The sequence below is a fragment of the Fusarium venenatum genome (assembly GCF_020744135.1).
Source record: "Fusarium venenatum strain MPI-CAGE-CH-0201 chromosome Unknown EDB82scaffold_1, whole genome shotgun sequence".
Classification (NCBI taxonomy): Eukaryota; Fungi; Ascomycota; class Sordariomycetes; order Hypocreales; family Nectriaceae; genus Fusarium; species Fusarium venenatum.
Window position 1 is genome coordinate 1725556 of NW_027072129.1, and position 16760 is coordinate 1742315.

General features: G+C 49.4%; 4 protein-coding genes across 4 annotated transcripts; all 4 read right to left on the reverse strand.

Annotated features, from left to right (window-relative positions):
• Positions 1 to 106: 106 nt before the first annotated feature.
• Positions 107 to 1812, reverse strand: EDB82DRAFT_13049 (FAD dependent oxidoreductase). Its single transcript, XM_025731894.2, has 2 exons — positions 1299 to 1812; positions 107 to 1242 (listed from the first exon to the last, which is right to left on the reverse strand). The coding sequence occupies exons 1-2, from the start codon at positions 1551 to 1553 to the stop codon at positions 124 to 126; spliced, it is 1374 nt and encodes a 457-aa protein (XP_025590874.1). The 5' UTR covers positions 1554 to 1812; the 3' UTR covers positions 107 to 123.
• A 607-nt stretch (positions 1813 to 2419) lies between these two features.
• On the reverse strand, positions 2420 to 6521 carry EDB82DRAFT_13010 (uncharacterized protein). The gene is made up of 3 exons (XM_025731893.2): positions 4296 to 6521; positions 3439 to 4061; positions 2420 to 3386 (listed from the first exon to the last, which is right to left on the reverse strand). Exons 1-3 carry the CDS (start codon positions 6316 to 6318, stop codon positions 2670 to 2672), a joined length of 3363 nt encoding a protein of 1120 aa, XP_025590873.1. The 5' UTR covers positions 6319 to 6521; the 3' UTR covers positions 2420 to 2669.
• A 4930-nt stretch (positions 6522 to 11451) lies between these two features.
• On the reverse strand, positions 11452 to 12888 carry EDB82DRAFT_483364 (cytidine deaminase-like protein). The gene is made up of 3 exons (XM_065608209.1): positions 12772 to 12888; positions 11532 to 12714; positions 11452 to 11474 (listed from the first exon to the last, which is right to left on the reverse strand). The coding sequence occupies exons 1-2, from the start codon at positions 12791 to 12793 to the stop codon at positions 11579 to 11581; spliced, it is 1158 nt and encodes a 385-aa protein (XP_065465345.1). The 5' UTR covers positions 12794 to 12888; the 3' UTR covers positions 11452 to 11474; positions 11532 to 11578.
• A 676-nt stretch (positions 12889 to 13564) lies between these two features.
• Positions 13565 to 16276, reverse strand: EDB82DRAFT_483368 (uncharacterized protein). Its single transcript, XM_025731890.2, has 4 exons — positions 15783 to 16276; positions 15612 to 15735; positions 14269 to 15561; positions 13565 to 14221 (listed from the first exon to the last, which is right to left on the reverse strand). The coding sequence occupies exons 1-4, from the start codon at positions 15980 to 15982 to the stop codon at positions 13751 to 13753; spliced, it is 2088 nt and encodes a 695-aa protein (XP_025590870.1). The 5' UTR covers positions 15983 to 16276; the 3' UTR covers positions 13565 to 13750.
• Positions 16277 to 16760: the final 484 nt, after the last annotated feature.

The window sequence follows — 16760 nt, forward strand, 5'->3', positions numbered from 1 at the left end:
CCGTCAACGACGAGACATACTTATTTCGAACTAGACATCCTATTGTACAAGTTGTAGCATTTCTTTATACAACCATCATCATATGTTAACCTGTTTCTCTACAGCGAGATTCATATGCCAAGTTCAGTCACCAATCATCATCATAACCTCATCCAGTAGTGTCGAGGGAATCTCCATGCTTTTGGCTCTGTCAGCTCTTCCTTCATCAATCCGATACTGAGCCGGCAAATCCACACCATTATTGATCCCCAGTATCTCCTGGGCAACTGCGATTCCACATCTTGCCGCTACGGGCATGCCATGGCCTGTATATCCGACGCTAACATAAATGCCACTATCTTCACCGCCTAGAGCTGCGGGTAGTTGGCCAACCCAAGGATAACCATCTCTTGAATACCCCATGATGCCAGTCCACTCATATGTAGCTTCAAGAGTAGCGTCTTCCACCTCTCCCGGTGTCTTTAGCTTGACAGCGGCATGAAGCGAAGCACGCAAGCGTTCAGCGATGACTGGATCGATCGCGTCATCACGAGAGAGACCAACTTGGCCATCAGATGAGCCTAGCCTCTCACCGCCACAGATAAGTTCACCCGAAGGTCGCTGGACGAGATAGTTGTCTCCTCCCACCGGCGTCCACCAAACGTGGCTATGTTCAAGTGGTGAGCTTCCGCTTGAGGGGGTGAGAGCAGCAATTTGTCCACGAACAGGGACGATGAGGCCAGATAGCTTGGGGAGGAGGTGTGAAGTGTAGGCGTTGGTTGCTAGGATAACATTCTTGGTTGCTATCTGACCACGAGGTGTGTTTAGAGTCCAGGAGTCGCCTGTACGTTGGATGTGGTCCACGGGCGTCTTTGTCTGAAGGTTGAAAACACTAGGGTCATTCGCTTCGAGAAGTTGCTCAAGAACCCAGCAGATAAGCTTGTATGGCCACAGCTTGGCTGCGTTCGGTTGGTACATTGCAGCATACGCCCCCGAGACACGTAGTTTCTTTAGCTCCTCCTTGTCTGTCACGATCTTAATCTTGTCGACCAAATTAGGGTGGGAGGTTCTCAAACGCTCCAGGTGCTTGGCCACAACTTCCAGGATCTCCTCAGAGATACGGTGCACGCCTCCGACTGTTTCCCAGTCACAGGAAATGTTATTCTCAGAAACAAGGTCCTTCAGAAAGTTGAACGTGTCCAGTTCGAATTGGGCTACTGGTGGTTTAGCAGCGTAGATGAAAGGTTGACAATGACCACCGTTCTAACAAGTTGAATCAGTAATCTTGTAGTATATGCCCGTTGTCAGATGAAACTCACCCTTCCTGTGGCTCCCCAACATGCTTCTCTTGCTTCAAGAAGCACGATATTCTTGCGCCCTTCTTTCACAAGCTCTCTCACCGCGAATGTACCAGTGATACCACTTCCCACAACCACGACTTCAGCAGTTGGAGGCAGGTCTGCCGTACTACGATGACCCAAGAGCTTCTCTGATGGCTCTTTGTGCCAGTACGATTTTGTGCTGTCGACACTGGGTAACTCGGCCTGACCTTGGAGGAGCTTAGGGATCATCATTTTTGTTTTGAGTAGGTAATTGCTTTCAAGAATAGAAATGTATTGAGGAGGTACAGTCACTTTATTTTGTTGTTGTGCTCCAAGACTGGTTGATATAAGTCAACTCAAAGGGACATAACCCCGCCTTGAACGGTAATTAATAATCGGAGGGCGCTGTTCAGATTACGTAGATCTCCCCTCCAACTTTTCCTATCAGATATGTAGACTAGATAGATGGAGAAGCTAGATGGAGAAACAGCATGATAGATAGGCCGATAGGACGTTGTAACGCTATCAGCTTACTAGTTTAGGTCCGGATACATACATGCGTTCATGTCAAGTACAGCAGCAGCAATTGATAGTTTTGTTGTGAATTGATCATATGATATTCATGCCATTTCGTCGTTAGAATCATCAACAACTATCAGATCGGCTTCCTCCATCCAGTAGCCCTTTCAATCCATAAAACCCCTGCGTCGGCAGTTGGGCTTAAAGTATCGTTCCCCTCCCATGCGTGCTCACGGGAGCCATTACTATAATTTACAATATTCCATCCTTCCTCTCCAATGCAGCAAATCTTTGCAACCTGGTATAATGCGTTCGCTGAGACAAATCGTCTCTTGTGGCCCTTCCACATGCTTTGTTCTGTGCTGTGTCTCCCCTTTCTCTACTGAAAACCATGCAGAGATATGTCGAAACCTTTAATTATTACTCCCCCCCAATATGCGCTGTAATCATAGCATGGTCTAGTTCCATCCGGGGTATTTCGTACACGCGGTCTCGCTTCGGAGACGGCAAAATATTCAAGCCACGTTGATGAGAGGAGCAACTATGTGTTCTCGCTCTCAAGTGGCGGACAAATGAAAAGTTGGTAGATAAAAAGAGTGTGGGTTCAGGATGGTGTCGTGTTGCGCTTAGAAAACGACAGGCTCCCGGTTCGAATGTTGTATATCCGACTCAATAAAAACGCCAGGTAAACAACTCCCGCTAACGACATCCATTCCTCATGGTATTCGTATCGTATCATAGTAACAATTGATGTGGACAACATCAAAAGCGCATAATTTTGTAACAAAAAGTTTCTCGTTTGCAGAACTCCAGTGGTATCCAGAGTCACACGCGGTGGGTATATCCTCCTTAGACATCCGTCATCTCTGTGTCGCTGTCGCCGCCCTCTGCGATTGATATTTCGGAGATGGGGAACATGTCGGCTGGTCCCCAGTTTCCTTCGTAAACAGTAGCCGGTGCGGCGCGCTGGTGGCTGATCCACTGCATACCCTCTAGTTGAAGGACTTGGTGCACAGTTGGCCGTTCGCTGGGCTCCTGCGCTGTCATCCATCGCACAATAGAATCAAGCGAGCTAACGTGCATGGGATTGACCATGAAGTCGGGAGGTTGCTGTAGTTCCGATCGCTTGTAGGAGCCAAACAGGTTGCTTGGGTCATGGGTCTTGTCACTAGCGAACCCGTCGCTGACCATTCCCTCGGTAGGGTTACCAGTCGCATCTCGTTGAACCTCGATTGAAGGGTTCCAGGTTAGACTGGGTACTTCGGAGAGATCACCGGAACGCAGAGCAATCCAAGTAGGTCCGTTGTCAGGGAGGACTACATTTGCTGCGGTCTCGAGGATGATGAGGCCCAGAGAAAAGACGTCGGCGGATTGGCAGGATTTGCCCTTGAGCATCTCGGGAGCCATGTACTCACGATCACCCTCAACGTCAACACCCTCAGCAGATGAGCATGATTGAGCCAGACCAAAGTCAGCGATCTTGAGAACGCCTTCAAAGGTGACAAGGATGTTTGCCGGCTTCAAGTCCAAGTGCATGAAGCCAGCGTCGTGGATGTCCTTGAGACCCTATGATCCAGTTAGCTTTGTACAGAATGCAACGTGAGTCAAAGTAACTTACCAGGCAAAGGTCCTGAAGGATCTTATAGATGCGGAAGTCATCCAATCGACCTCCCCGTCCAACATTGCCCAAGAACTTGTCGAGGGTGCCCTCCTCGCAGTACTCAGTCTGGATGTACAGATGATAGTTGTGCTCCCAGTTGTCAAAATACTGTACCACATGCTGGGAGTGGCTCAAGGCCTTGAGAATCTCCGCCTCTCGGAGCTTGGTTTCCCGATCCCTGGGTCCTTGGAAAGGTTGCTTACTCTTCTTCACGGCAAATACCTTTCCCTTTGCGGGGCTCTTTGAGGGAGTTGCGATGAGGTCATCGAAGGTCATCTGCTGTTGGTCCACTTGAGTGACTCGGTAGACAAGCGAGAATTCTCCCTTTCCAATCTGCTCAACCTTTTCAAACCGTGATGACAAGCTCACGTCAAGATCAACGTTGCTGGTGCGGATATTCACGGGGGTAACAAGGAGGCTAGTTGAGGACCTCAAATCTCGGCCTGCTGTTGGGGTTACGGGAGGCGCCATGTTGTCAGAAAAGGAGTCGCCAGCCTGCGAAATTGACAGTCGGCTGGTATCGAGGGGAAGCAAACTCTCACGAGGTGTTTGCGGTGTTCTTCGTCCATCAAGAGGGCTCGCTGATACAGAAAGTTTCGATTTAGTAAATGTTTGAGTAGGAGAGCTTATGGAATGACGCAAAGAAACTGTGTTGAGTGGAGAAGGAGAGTGTAGACCTCGACGAGCCCTGGAACGGCTAAGCGAAGACAGAGGGAGGTGCGATGATGGTGAATACAAACACCCAGCGCGGAGCGGTCGACTTGAATTGTCGATTGATCCTGCTGAAACGTTCGGTGCTGCCGAGTCCGACTTACAAGTTGCTTCTCGAGGAATTGGGTTACCGAAGATGGGCGTAGGGGCGTGGAGGATACGATTCGCGGTTGGGCTGTGGTTGTCCTGAGGGCTTTCGAAAGAGTGCTCGCTAACCTTGCTAAGGCTGGGAGTAAGAGTATTCTTGGTCGGGGTTGGAGGAGCGTCGCCCTCCATTGGGGTGGAGAAGTCAAGCGTGTCATTAAAAAGATTGTTCTCGTCGCCATCGAGACTAAGGACGCTACCGCGGCGTGCACCCCTAGAAGCACTGCGTTGGAAGATAGACATGCCCTTACCAGGCCTACTGAAGGGGTTAGAGTTGGTACCCTGGACGCCGCCATTGCTGAACGGTGTTGAGGGAATTCCGCCAAAAGAATTTCGGTTGTTAACCCTCTTCTTCATGGCACTCCCGGCTGGTGGAGGGAAAGTGGCGAAAGGGTTAGAGTGCTTCTTGCACGGTGTATCAGGAGGTGCCATCTTCTTGTCTGCATCCTCCTCGGGATTTCGGTTGACCTTGGAAATCAAACCAGTAGAGTTGAAAGCACCGACCCACAGATGGTTCTGGCTAGGCGTCGCCATAGCCCTGGCCATATCATTGGGACGGGTTGGCCTTGTTGCATTGAGGGGCAGGGAGCGTGAAAAGATGTGAGATTTAGCTGGCACCCTGGCAACAGGAGCATACATGGGCGTCTCCTCAGTGAGGCTATTGCCTGAAGATGATGTCGTCAAGGTCTTGGACAACGGATGGGGTTGATGTCCCTTGTCGACCGCGAAGATAGGGGGCTTCGAAATAGGCGTAGTTGATACAGGTGTGTGCTCGTAGCCCATATCAGCACCTGCGAAGCCAGGCGGTTGCGAGGTGGGTGTAGTAGATAGTGGATTAGACTCATAGTCAACATCGGTGATAAAAGTAGGTGGTTTCGAAGCTGGTGTTGTGGACGCAAAAGGACTCTCTTGAGGTACAGCAGGAGGGACAAACTGGTCCTGAGAGAGGCGTGGGCGACTTCGGACAGGGGAGTATTCGGCGCTCATCTGAGCTAGCTGTCGCTCGCCAGACCTTCTGCCCCAAGAACCCCGCTCCCCGTATCTTTGTTGCAGGGTCGACTTCCGCAAAGACGATGACCTCTTGGGTACATTGCTGTTTGTAGGTGTTGGGGAAGGGACCGGGTCCCGGAATGGCGACCCAGTAGTGCCCGCAATCTCATACTCTGTAGATGCATCCTCGTGGATAAAGAAGCTCTGCGACGATGTTGTGTTGGAACCAAAGACGTTCTGGTCCTCGTTCTGGCCCAGCACCGAGATTCCATGCAAGCTACGACGCTTAGCCACTGGGCTTTCCTGGCTCGGCTGGTCCAGATTCATAGTCGCATCGCTGCGCTTCAACGATCCATTATTGGGAACCATTTGGAATTCGTAGTGCCCGTCAAGGGACTTGATAAATGCCGTTGGCGAAGATCCAGGTGCTTCGAGGTGAAGGTTACTTCGCTTCTCGGGACTCACAGTCAGAGGGCTTGTGGCTCCGAGCGCGTTGTTCTCTTGTCCTGTAACGTCGATAACAGAGGGCGCGGGCATGGCGGGTAAAGAATTGCCACTGTCGGGTGCGGTGTTCAGAGCCCGCTTCAGAGGACTCCTTGGCGACGTGCGGGTTCTTGTCAACTGTCTCAAGGGAGAGGTCTTTCCGGCTTTGGCGGACCTTAAGGAAAGTCGGACGTTGGGGCGGAAAGGCGTGAAGGCGGGGTGAAGGATACCGTTGTTAGGTGGTGCCGACCGCGTATGTGACGGTAGAGTGTGTTGGTTTTGAGGCGTCGCGCCAAATCGACGGCAAGGCGATTGGGAGGGCGATTGAGGTGATGTTTGGTGGGGGCTCTCGGGGCTCAGCGATTGCGGACTGGAGCGCGTCAAGAACTTTGAAGGTGATCGCGAAATAGATCGTCGTAATGTGCGAACTGCCGATGTGACGTCGATGTGGTGAGCGTGTGTTGGCGATGGTAGGGCGATTGTGCCACCACTGCTGTTCGAGAAGGACATTGTGAGGTTGCGAGATGATGCGCGCCCGTGATTGTCGCGAGCCGGTAAGTGGAGCAAGGCCGATGCGATGTAAATAGTGAAAGATATCAGGCCTTATTGTTGTCTAATGCCGGTGCGAGGTGAATAGAAATATTCGTTGAACAATGCGGTAGGGAAAAAGTAAAGGTCACGGTCCCCGATTGTTGGTGGTGAAAGTGGGATGCGACGAAACGAAACGGTAGGTGCTGCATCAAACGGCGAAATCGAAGATGTGAGAAGCAGCTCGACGCGATACCCTACAAATCGCAAATAGCTATGCCAGTCTCACTCGGACGTCAAAGGTCATATCATGACTCGACTACTAGATTTGTGAAATCAAGACGCTAAATGAGATAGGCAGACGTGTAAAGCGCAGGCTGCAATCGAGATGGTTCCGAACGGTGATGAATCGACAAGGCAGCAAGATAATCGCGGGCCGGGTATAAGTGTCGTGCGTTATCGCGAATTAATTAAATACGATTTGTTTGTCGACAAAAAAAACAAAAAAAAAAAGGTGAGGTTTATAGAGAAGAGAGGTTGGTAGAAAGTTGGAACTACTATGCAGTTGTAGAAGTATAGTAGTTGTAGTTGTAGTAGTGTGCAGCAGTGTCGTGTTTCGTGCAAGTTGAATTGATTTGGGGGTGGGCGGGTTCAAGAGACGTAAAGTAAAGTACCTTTAGTATGAGTGGGTGGCAGTTGGGGCCATGGCGCTGGCGGGCTTGAGCATGGGTATGTGTATGGATGGGTCCTGACACAGACTAAAGAAGCTGTAAAAGACCAGACTAAAAAGCAAATCGTTTCTCGCTTGTCTCTCCTGCCTTTCTTTTCTGTCTTTGTTTTGTGGGTTGTAATAGTGTAAGTACAGAAAAGACCCCTCGTTAAAACCAAAAGAAAGAAAGAAAAGAACCCTTTCCAGGGAACGTGGATATTCACAACGGGGGTCTAGTCTTGTGACTCAGATGACAAGGTCGAAATGACAACGAGTGGTTGTGGACAGGTCAGGCTGGTATGCACTTGTCTAAAAGTTGGTGCAGAATTGATTGAACTCGAGGAGTGAGAGACCTCAAGGAGGGCGTGGGATAGGCTCTAGAGCGGGTAGAGAGGAGGGGGAGGGACCAGAGGGGACCTGAAGGGCGAGAGACAGATGGCTGAAAGTGCAGAGGGAGGGTCCTTGTTGGGGTATGGCATGACCTAGGTTAGGGATGGCGCGTGTTAAAGAAAAGGTTGGCGCAGGCTGGCAGTTGGCGGATCTTGGTGCACGCCCCCGTAAAAACTGCAGTAGCGCAGTGTGTGTTAGTGGTAAGGCCCTCTGCAGTGGGGAGTTTTTTGCCCGTGTAAACGCTGAACATCTCCATATCTACTCCTCCTTCAGTCAATACACAACAACGTCCCTTTGATGATATCAATAAATCAAACAAAAGGGCGAAATAATCAGCAAACTATCATCATCTACGCAATAAAAAGGGTCAACACGCGTCATTACGTGGGAGGCAAGTTTTTAATACTATGTACCCTCGTAACAGATATCTCCGTCATCTTCAGATGCGGAAAAACAACAAACTAGGGCAGAGGCGCGCTACAAGTGACGCATTTGTTTACACGGTTACCCAAATGGGAAATATCGCGTCACTAAAAGACGCGTTTTGTCTAAACAAGGGGTACGAGAATAACAGACACTGACACTATCACACCCTTCACCCCTTGTCAGTTCAAGGCTTCTTAACAAGGATAGCGTCGGGAGCTGATCCCCGTCCGCCCATGTTCCATTTCAAGCCTCTTCTACTTACAAAACTACTCTACAACGTGCACCTCTGCTCGGTATCTCCAAAATTTAGGAGTGTAATAGCCCTGATCTCTCTGTCTCATCGATGATGGCACATCCGTCAAGACAATCACATTCCGTTCATCATATCCAACGTAGATATTACGTCCTCTTGAACTCTTCAACCCAAACACTTTCTCCTCGTCATAGTCTTACGTAGGTGCTATACAGCACTATACTCTACATACAGTACTGTAGTTAGGTCAAAAAGCTTCTCCGATACATAACGACGATCAGCGATCGTCAGGGAACAGCACGTTGTTTTTCTACGACGAGACATTCCCGTGCACAAGCTTGGGTTGCGCTAGGACTCTCTCTGTAAGTGAGTTCTACGATAGCTAGTCGGTGGTTCCTGGATTCCATCTCAACTAAGAAGCATCTCATCTAAGTCTGTAACAAAGGGCTGAACATTAATCATGGACAATGCCGTGCATAGTCTTGCCGGGAGAGGCTGACAACAGGTGCTAACTACCTATTACTGACCGTCTGGCTCTTTCAGACTACCAGCACAGTTGAAGTGAGAAAATCTTCTTTCAGAGACTGACATATAAGTCGAGACGTCCAAAGCCCTGTCCTCGCTTCTCCCAGGTGCTCCACTGGGCGCATCCCAGCGCCAGCGCTCGCTCAGGGGTACTCCCGTCCATGAGGCGGCTGGTGGCCTTCAGACTCTTGTCAAGCCATTGTAAGCCACTCTTTACGACCTTTTGACAGACCCAGGGGACTCTTTTTTGTTACTTTCCAGCCAGCCGCCAGGGGCTGACGCCCGTTTAAAAGGTCGCATACAAGTAGAGCATGGCATGGTATGGGATTTCGACGAGATAGGACAAGATCGTGATGAAATAGCATGAGATTTATTGTACTCAAGCCAAAGAATCGAGCGCTTCTGCTGGTCTGTCATGCGGTCGCAGATAGAGCATGTATCTAACTGTCTAAGGCATCGAATGTACCTACAGAAGACGCTGGAACGGCCCCCAAGTCCAGATGGAAGCTTGCAGGAAGCAAGCAAGATACGATGCGATGGGGTTAGGCTTGGATGGGGTTTGGGTAGTGTTAGGGGACTGGCTGGGCTTGCCTGGTCCGTGTCTGATGTCCACTCGTTCGCTGGTTCCCGTCTTCTTCAGACCACTCAGCGTCATGATCGTCGCCGTCACTTGTTGATGGGCATGCTCCATCCTGGATGTCTGTACTCGAGGCAGTACTGTACGAGGCGAGCGATGGAGTACAGTGTAGATGTGTTGTGTTGTACAACACAGCGTGTACAACCCGAGACAGCGTCAGCCTGGCCAAATAAGGCATCTACTGAAAGGGCATGAGAAGCCTTGGTCTTGATCACAGCAAATTTTCCATGCCAGTCAGTCCCAAAGATAACCGCTCAGTGGCCTTAACCAGAAGCTAGGGCACCTCTTCAGGTACACAGACACACACACACACCAGCAGCAGCATCCCGTCTATCCATCCCATCTCATGGGGATCCCCAGTTCCAGGTCAAGTGTATCAGCCTCCCGATACGCCGGGCCTACCCATGACGCGCAGCAAATCTCCTCGATCAAAACAAACAAAAACGGTGGATGAACGGCCACGGGCCCCCCCTATTTTCACTATTCCCTCTTGTGCACTCCTACCGTACCCGCTGAGTCTAGCTGTGTTAATTTGGGTCTTTAAATTGTGCTCTTTATGCCAGCCCTCTCGTGTCATTTCGCTTCTTGTGCGAGAGTCTGGGGTGGCCCCCTGCCATATGCGATAAGTACATAGTAATTCACGCTAAACAATTCACTCGTGTGTGCGTTTGCGAGTTTGTTGGCCTGCGTGTGGACGAGAACAGCAAAAAAGCCCTGCTCATGAACTGGGACCGTTCTGGTGTGTTATCGTATCAGAGTCACATATAGAACTTGGGATGTTTAGCAGCGTCCCCTAGTTAAGTCTGGACACCCAACCAAGTGAGTTAGTTTGCTACTGTTGTATTTACTTTGAAAAACCGTCTACCAATCAATGCCCTCGTTCAGCACATGACGGCTGTCATGGCTACTCTTGGAGATGCTCCGTGCTTCTCGATCGAACGTCTAAATCGGACTTACACTGAGCATGAGATACAAGTCACTTCTTATCCTTCATCTATCTACACAACTAACCATGCATCGCACGTACATATATATGTATACTAACACTATGCTGCACATGCCCCGCGCTCGCATATTTTGCACTAGGCAGGGTTATTAACAGGCTGTGCAGCATCTAAACTAAATAGGCCAGATTGTTGACCGCTTGACTTGGTTGCATATTTTTATGGGACATCGGCTGCAACTAGGAGGCTGTTGAAGCACACCGCACACAAGTCTCCGGCTCTATAAAAGGGAACCCCTATGCAATTCATATTACAAAGGGCCGCTGCAGCCAGAGCAGAGGCCGCTTACACGGCGTCTGTCCTATCTTCAGAATGTCTTCAGCCCCTATCTACGGGCTGATTCCTGCAGGGCGTAACCGTTGTCATGTTGTTGCGATGCAGTCAACAACGGTTGTTATCCAACATGAAACGAACCAACAATTAGTTACAGCCTGCACAATTTCATATAGTAGAAGACGCTAAGATGCGGGCATAACGTGTATCTATGTGCCAGACCGTCCGTCGGCCGTGCATAGAAACCGTCAAGAACTGAGCCAGCCTGACACCCAAGCGCACCGTTTTCCGAAACCGAAAACGCACAAAAAACACCATGACGCAAAGTGGCTTGATCTTGCCGGGGCCTTTCACTACGGCCAAGTAGACTTGGATTACCCTACATGCCAAATTCTGTGATTTGCTGTCATTTGGGGGTCTTGGGATGGGGATTCAGACAAAAACCGGCTGGCCTCAATAACGGGCCACGCTGGCAATGCAAACGCATCCCATTCGACTCTTTGGTTGGTTACTATCGTGTAAACTCGACGTAGCATTGCTTCAAGTGGACTCGGTACAGAACTGGCACTGCATGAGCATAGGCCAAAGTATTTGATTGGACAATTGGACATCACGTTCGCAAGGGAGAAGGCGAGGGGTAGCTTCAACACCAGCTGTAGTGTAGTCTTCAGGTGAAGTCTCATCTCATATGCACCTCCTCGTGAAGGGAGGATCGAGATGAGCGATATTTTGCATGCCATTGCAGCTGACGATCTTCAGCAAGCGCATCATCATCACTGCATCCCATTGAAGCATCTCAGTCATCACGTTGGACTTCACCAAGCCACAATCCGCGGACATTAACCAGCTTATCTTGCCCGAAGTTCTCGGCAAAGACATAGCAGGGAACAAGAGTGAGACGGCTGAGATACCGACGATCTAGTAAAGTTCCATCTTCTCGAGATGAATGAGGCCATTCGGTGGCTAAACTTAAGTCAGTGATAGAGTTCCCCAGGCGCCACGCCATGATAATTTGTGATTATCATTCAGGCTTGTTGTAGAAAGGGGTTCCATGTACTTACTGGTATGAACTGTCTCAGCTTCACGCCCGCCTCCCTGAACACCCGAGCTGTAGCAGTGTCCATGCTGTATGTGTGGGCGTAGACAACCTCACTGATGCCCACTTGACAAATCTTGATACTGCATGTGAGGCAGGGACACGTGTCGCAGTAAAGAACCGAACCCTCCCGTATCCTCTCCCGGCCGGCTTCCAAAAGGGCATTTTCTTCGGCATGAATGCATAGACAAGTCGACAAACCCACTCCTGAGCTGTTGCCATCATTGCATCGTGGGCAGCCTCCGTCAGCACAGTTCTGTAGTCCTCTCGGAGTTCCGTTATAACCAGTGCTGATGACCCTACGCTCTTTTCCCACGAGCACGCATCCAACTCTACGCTTCATGCAGTTAGAGCGCTGAGAAGCCAGGGACGCCAATTCCATAAAGTAGGTATCCCAGCACGGACGTAGACGATCAGGGTTCGGAATATCCAGCTTTCCAAGGGTCGCGTAGAGGTGCGCTAAGGATGATGAGGTGTTGAGAAGTCTCACGACAGCACGCGAGATGAGGGGAGACAAGCCCTTCTGAGCATCGTATAAGTGGGTATCACTCTCTGCGACAAAGTCTTCCAGGCTCATGTCAGGCTGTCCCGCGCGCCTCTGTCTTGCGCGCTCTTGAAACCGGCGCCAGCGGACCGTCAATGGTGCGTCAACCGAGAGGAGCAGGAAGAAGGGACGACGGAGGAAAACATCGAGAGCAGCCTCTGTGGGAATGTCGGTGGTGACATAGCGGCTGCGCCATTGCTTGGTAACAAAGTCGAGAAGTTCCTCAGGTGTGGAAAAGACATGCTGCGGACCAGCCCGGAGGGTCAGTGTGGTTTCAGAGGATGAATTGTAGCCATTATTGGTGGTGAGCGCAGCGGAAGTTAGAGCGCCTTTGAAGGCTTCTGAGTCGTTTGATTGGGACTGCGACAGAGATTCAGTGCCGTGACCGTCAGAAGAAGCTGATTCTGGACCAAGCGAGGAATTGGAAGGCGCTGTCTGCGATGATGGCTGAAGATAGAGGTGTTTGAAGCCATGGTGCTCAACCAGATATTGGGCCACCGTCTTTTTGCCGGAGCAGATACCTGGGTTTGTAATGTAAGTTTATGAGCTTTGTTATATGGACTTTGAGGTAATTTTACTTCCGCAAACGCCGATGAGCATTTTGTGAGGTTTGATGAGTTTATTTGATGTCCGTTGTTTAAAAAATTAAGAACAAATAGACGATTTCCCACCTTGAGATTTCTGCATGGCCATTTAACGCGTGGGCAAGTTCTATAAGCGCGTCTCATCCTATGAGTGTGGGGTAGCTTGTGGCAACCGTTTTCAGCTCTGTTCTTCTAGAAGGTCGGCCGAACTTCGAAAACGGTATCTCTCTACCTTGCAAGCGGCCGACAGAAGACGTCTGTCTTTGCATCAGTCCATCTTACGATTTTATCGTTTTGTCTCAGTCCATGATCTCGATCTAGCGTAACGGTATATATATAGGCACTATATCTGCGTTCCAGCTGTCCCGAGTAAAGGATGTTGCCGAAATTATATCAGACACAAATCTCTTTAGTAATAAGATGGAGAGATTGTCACATTCTTGTGGTGAACGGTGGAAATAAATCTGAAAAAGGTGTAAACCGTGAATCTACTAAGAGTGTGGTTGCAATGAGATTGCATCACTTGTAGCTCGGGGTGATGGCAAATTGTCCGTCAAGGGGTCTTTGTTTATGCTTGACTTTAAGAATGGGATTTTAACAATTCGATCGTTGCTGCAGTATTTGTGTTGTGAGGGTATCACTTGTATGCCAACTCATATGACTTGCAGTTCCTTGTCATCGTGGTAGGAAGAAAGGTACAAGCCTAAAGCTAAACTAAAAGATATAAACCATTATAAACCTCCACTAAAGCCATTATAAATATGACCCTTAACTAATGTCTTAATATGCTCTTATAAAAGTACTTAAACAGTTGAAAAGAGTTTAATTGCTAAATTTGTTACCCTTGAGTTGACAAGGTTTAATATTGCCGTTGGGAACGTAAGAGATGAAATTAGTGGGTCAGTTTATGCTACTTAGGCCACACTTCTTAGAATACCTGTTATGCGTCCTTAGTCTAATCATTTACAATCGTCTAGATAAGTTCTCCTTCGCCGTCGTCCACAAGGTCATCATCGTCCTCTTCCCAATCAACACGACCTGCCATTTCCTCTGCTTTTCGCTGGACTTCTGCCAAGCCCGAGAGCTCTGCCACATATTCTTTCTCTTGCAATGCCCTCTTCACGAATCCCCAACCGTCATGGCGATAGGCATTGAGGATCTTGGGGCTACATGCGCTACAGCAGTCGTAAGACTGGCCACGAATGACAATTTGCTGAAACGTCGAAGTATAGCCTCTAACCTGATGAGGAACAAGTCCCAAGGCATGATCGGGAGGGTCTCTCTCTGGAACTACTCCTGAAGTTGGCTGTGGAGCAGGCGCGTCTTTACCAAGGGGGTGTTGCAACAAGCTTGTCAGAAGTTCTACCAGAAGAGCAGAGGCGATGGGTGCAACTCCAGGACGGGTAACGGTACATTGTTGGTCCAGAGTCTGATCCTTTTGTGACTAAAAGAATGTCAGTCGTGAAAGTGAAAGTACAGATCAAAACTCACATCTGCTGGCGCAACAACATCATTGCAGAAGTAGCAACCCAGAGGTGTCTGTCCTTCAGGACTGCTCTCGGTACCATGTCGCATAACAACGTATGAATCAAATCCTAGCGCAGCATTCATGACAATCTTGCCTGCGGCCTTGCCCATAACAGTTGGTAGCCATCGTGATTCTCTAGAATCCATAAGTAGGAATATGGCGTCGTGCTCGTTGATAAGCTTCTCTAGCTTCTGGTAGTCTTCTTTTGTCTTGCCTTCGTCTGTGAAAGGATGTCCAAGCATGGGAACGGATAGCGCGTGTCCCTCACTGTGGACGCCAGGATAGATTTCCTTCAGCGCCTCAGCCGCTCGAAGTGCCTTGGGTTTTCCTCCTTCAAGACAATCGTTAAAGTTAAACAGCGGCTGGCGCACAGGATTGGAAAATGACACTCGGCCGTAATCCACAAACGTAATCTTCCGAACGCCCCAGCCCATCAGATTCCTCGATACGTAACTTCCCAAGGTGCCGGCGCCCAGGAGCAGGCACTTTGTATTCTTGATGGTTTCTAGATTCAGGTTAGGAGCAATTCTCCATTTCATGAGCTTCAAATTCAGATCAACTGAACTATCGGCTAGTCGTGCTGGATCCATGTACTCTCCCAGGTTCACTTGTTGCGCCTGGAGCTTGCCATTGCTTGACCGAGCCCAGCCAGTAACTTTGGGCATTTCGGTAATATCCAAGTTCTCGACAGGGTCCATCTCGATTGGGAGAATCAAGCTCTTCGCCTCATGTCTCTTTGCCCAAGTATCACGGTAACATATAACTTTGGTCTTGGTCAGGCGGAAGCGATGTCGGATGAGAATCAAGAAGTTTCGTAAAGGCCATCCGGGCGCCTCTGGGTATGTAGAAGGGTCGGTGAATGCCACATAGCGATCTTCTTCAGGCACCTGGTCAAAGAAACCAGTTTCAAAATCGCGCAGTGAGCCAACTTCCCAATAGAAAGGGAGCTCCTGGGGAGTGTCGGGATCATCGGTCTCCCGTCTTCCGGAGACCTTCTTTGCCAGGAAGAAACCACGCTCACGAGTATCGACACTGTATCTCCAAGTCCCAACTCTGTCGACTAGAGCTGTGGTTTCCTGTGAGGTTAAGCGTTCGATTGGGCCTGACCGTTTCCATACAGGATCGGAATGCAGGGCTGGAAAAGCAAACCAGTATGTGAACTTGTACTTTTTGAGGTCGGCATAGGAGAGTATAATAAAGGAGGACAGGAGGGATGGAACAGAGTAGATACTACCATCTTTGATCGCATCCCATACCTGATAGTGTTAGTTAAACCCATATCCTTGATGAGGTGGGGAAGAAATACCTGTCGACCAGCGGTCCTCAGCATGGCGGGCTTATCTGTATTTTTGAAATCCTCGAGCGTGTTCACATTTCTGATGATGCCCTCGGCTCGCATTGCCGCAAGGGGTGAACTGGGCTCATTAGTTCTGTTGTGGTCAGAGAAGAAATGCGCGAAGGCAAACAAGATACCTACTTGCTGCTCGTGAGAGCATTTCCTAGTATTTGTAAACGGCAACTGGACTCGGGCTCTTCAGAACGCGGTTCATAGAGTCCAAGGACACTTCGCGCTGAGTCGTCGAGCTTGTCATGATCAAGCTTTGAAGCGAAAAGCGCAGAATAGAAAGGCAACTCGATCTCCGAAATGAACGGAGCAAACTGCAAGGGCTTCGCCATGTTGTATGAAGCTGACCAAGACGCAACGCAACGTAAGGCTGAGGCGGGGTGGTAGCCGAGATTTTATAGAAGAGAACTCTTGTTAATATGCCAACAGCCTGATAGCAGGCCGGTAAATATATATATCGTGTAGGGTTTCTTTGTGCAAGCAACAAGAGCACGTATTTATTATTGCCATAGACTTACAGATAAAGGTTCAACTCAACGAAACATGAGACAGCTGAGACTGCTGACCTAATGAAGTCACACCAAAGAGTCGTGGGGCACGTACCTGCCCGACGGACGAGCGATAACTGATAAGACTTGAAAAGCGAACCCCGCCGTGGGGCACCGGCTGGGGTACCATCCATGGCAAGTGCCTGGAACGGCACCTGCCTGTGTCTTGTGATGAGTGACCTGCTCATCAAGTGATGGCCTCACCGTGTTAGCCATGCAAGAACATTTACTTTGATTCTCCCAGAGCTTATTCTCACCCGCCGCTGATTCAAATCAATAACAACCTCTGAAAACGCTTTCCAGCCACCAACTTTTCTGGTACCCTGATGACTACTAAAGATAATCATTACATACCTACAGAGTACTGATGGGGGTTTTAGAGTGCGTTGTGTGGAAGGTTTGTTCCATAAGAAGATGTCTAGACTGGAAGCATCAATACGTGCCTCGACTGTCATTCAATCACTGCATCTCGAATTATACATAGTCAGACTTATCCGTATGCAAACAAGTCGAGATTTTATCTATCTACTTATTTTTACGCCCTAAGACTTAAGAAGCCAAC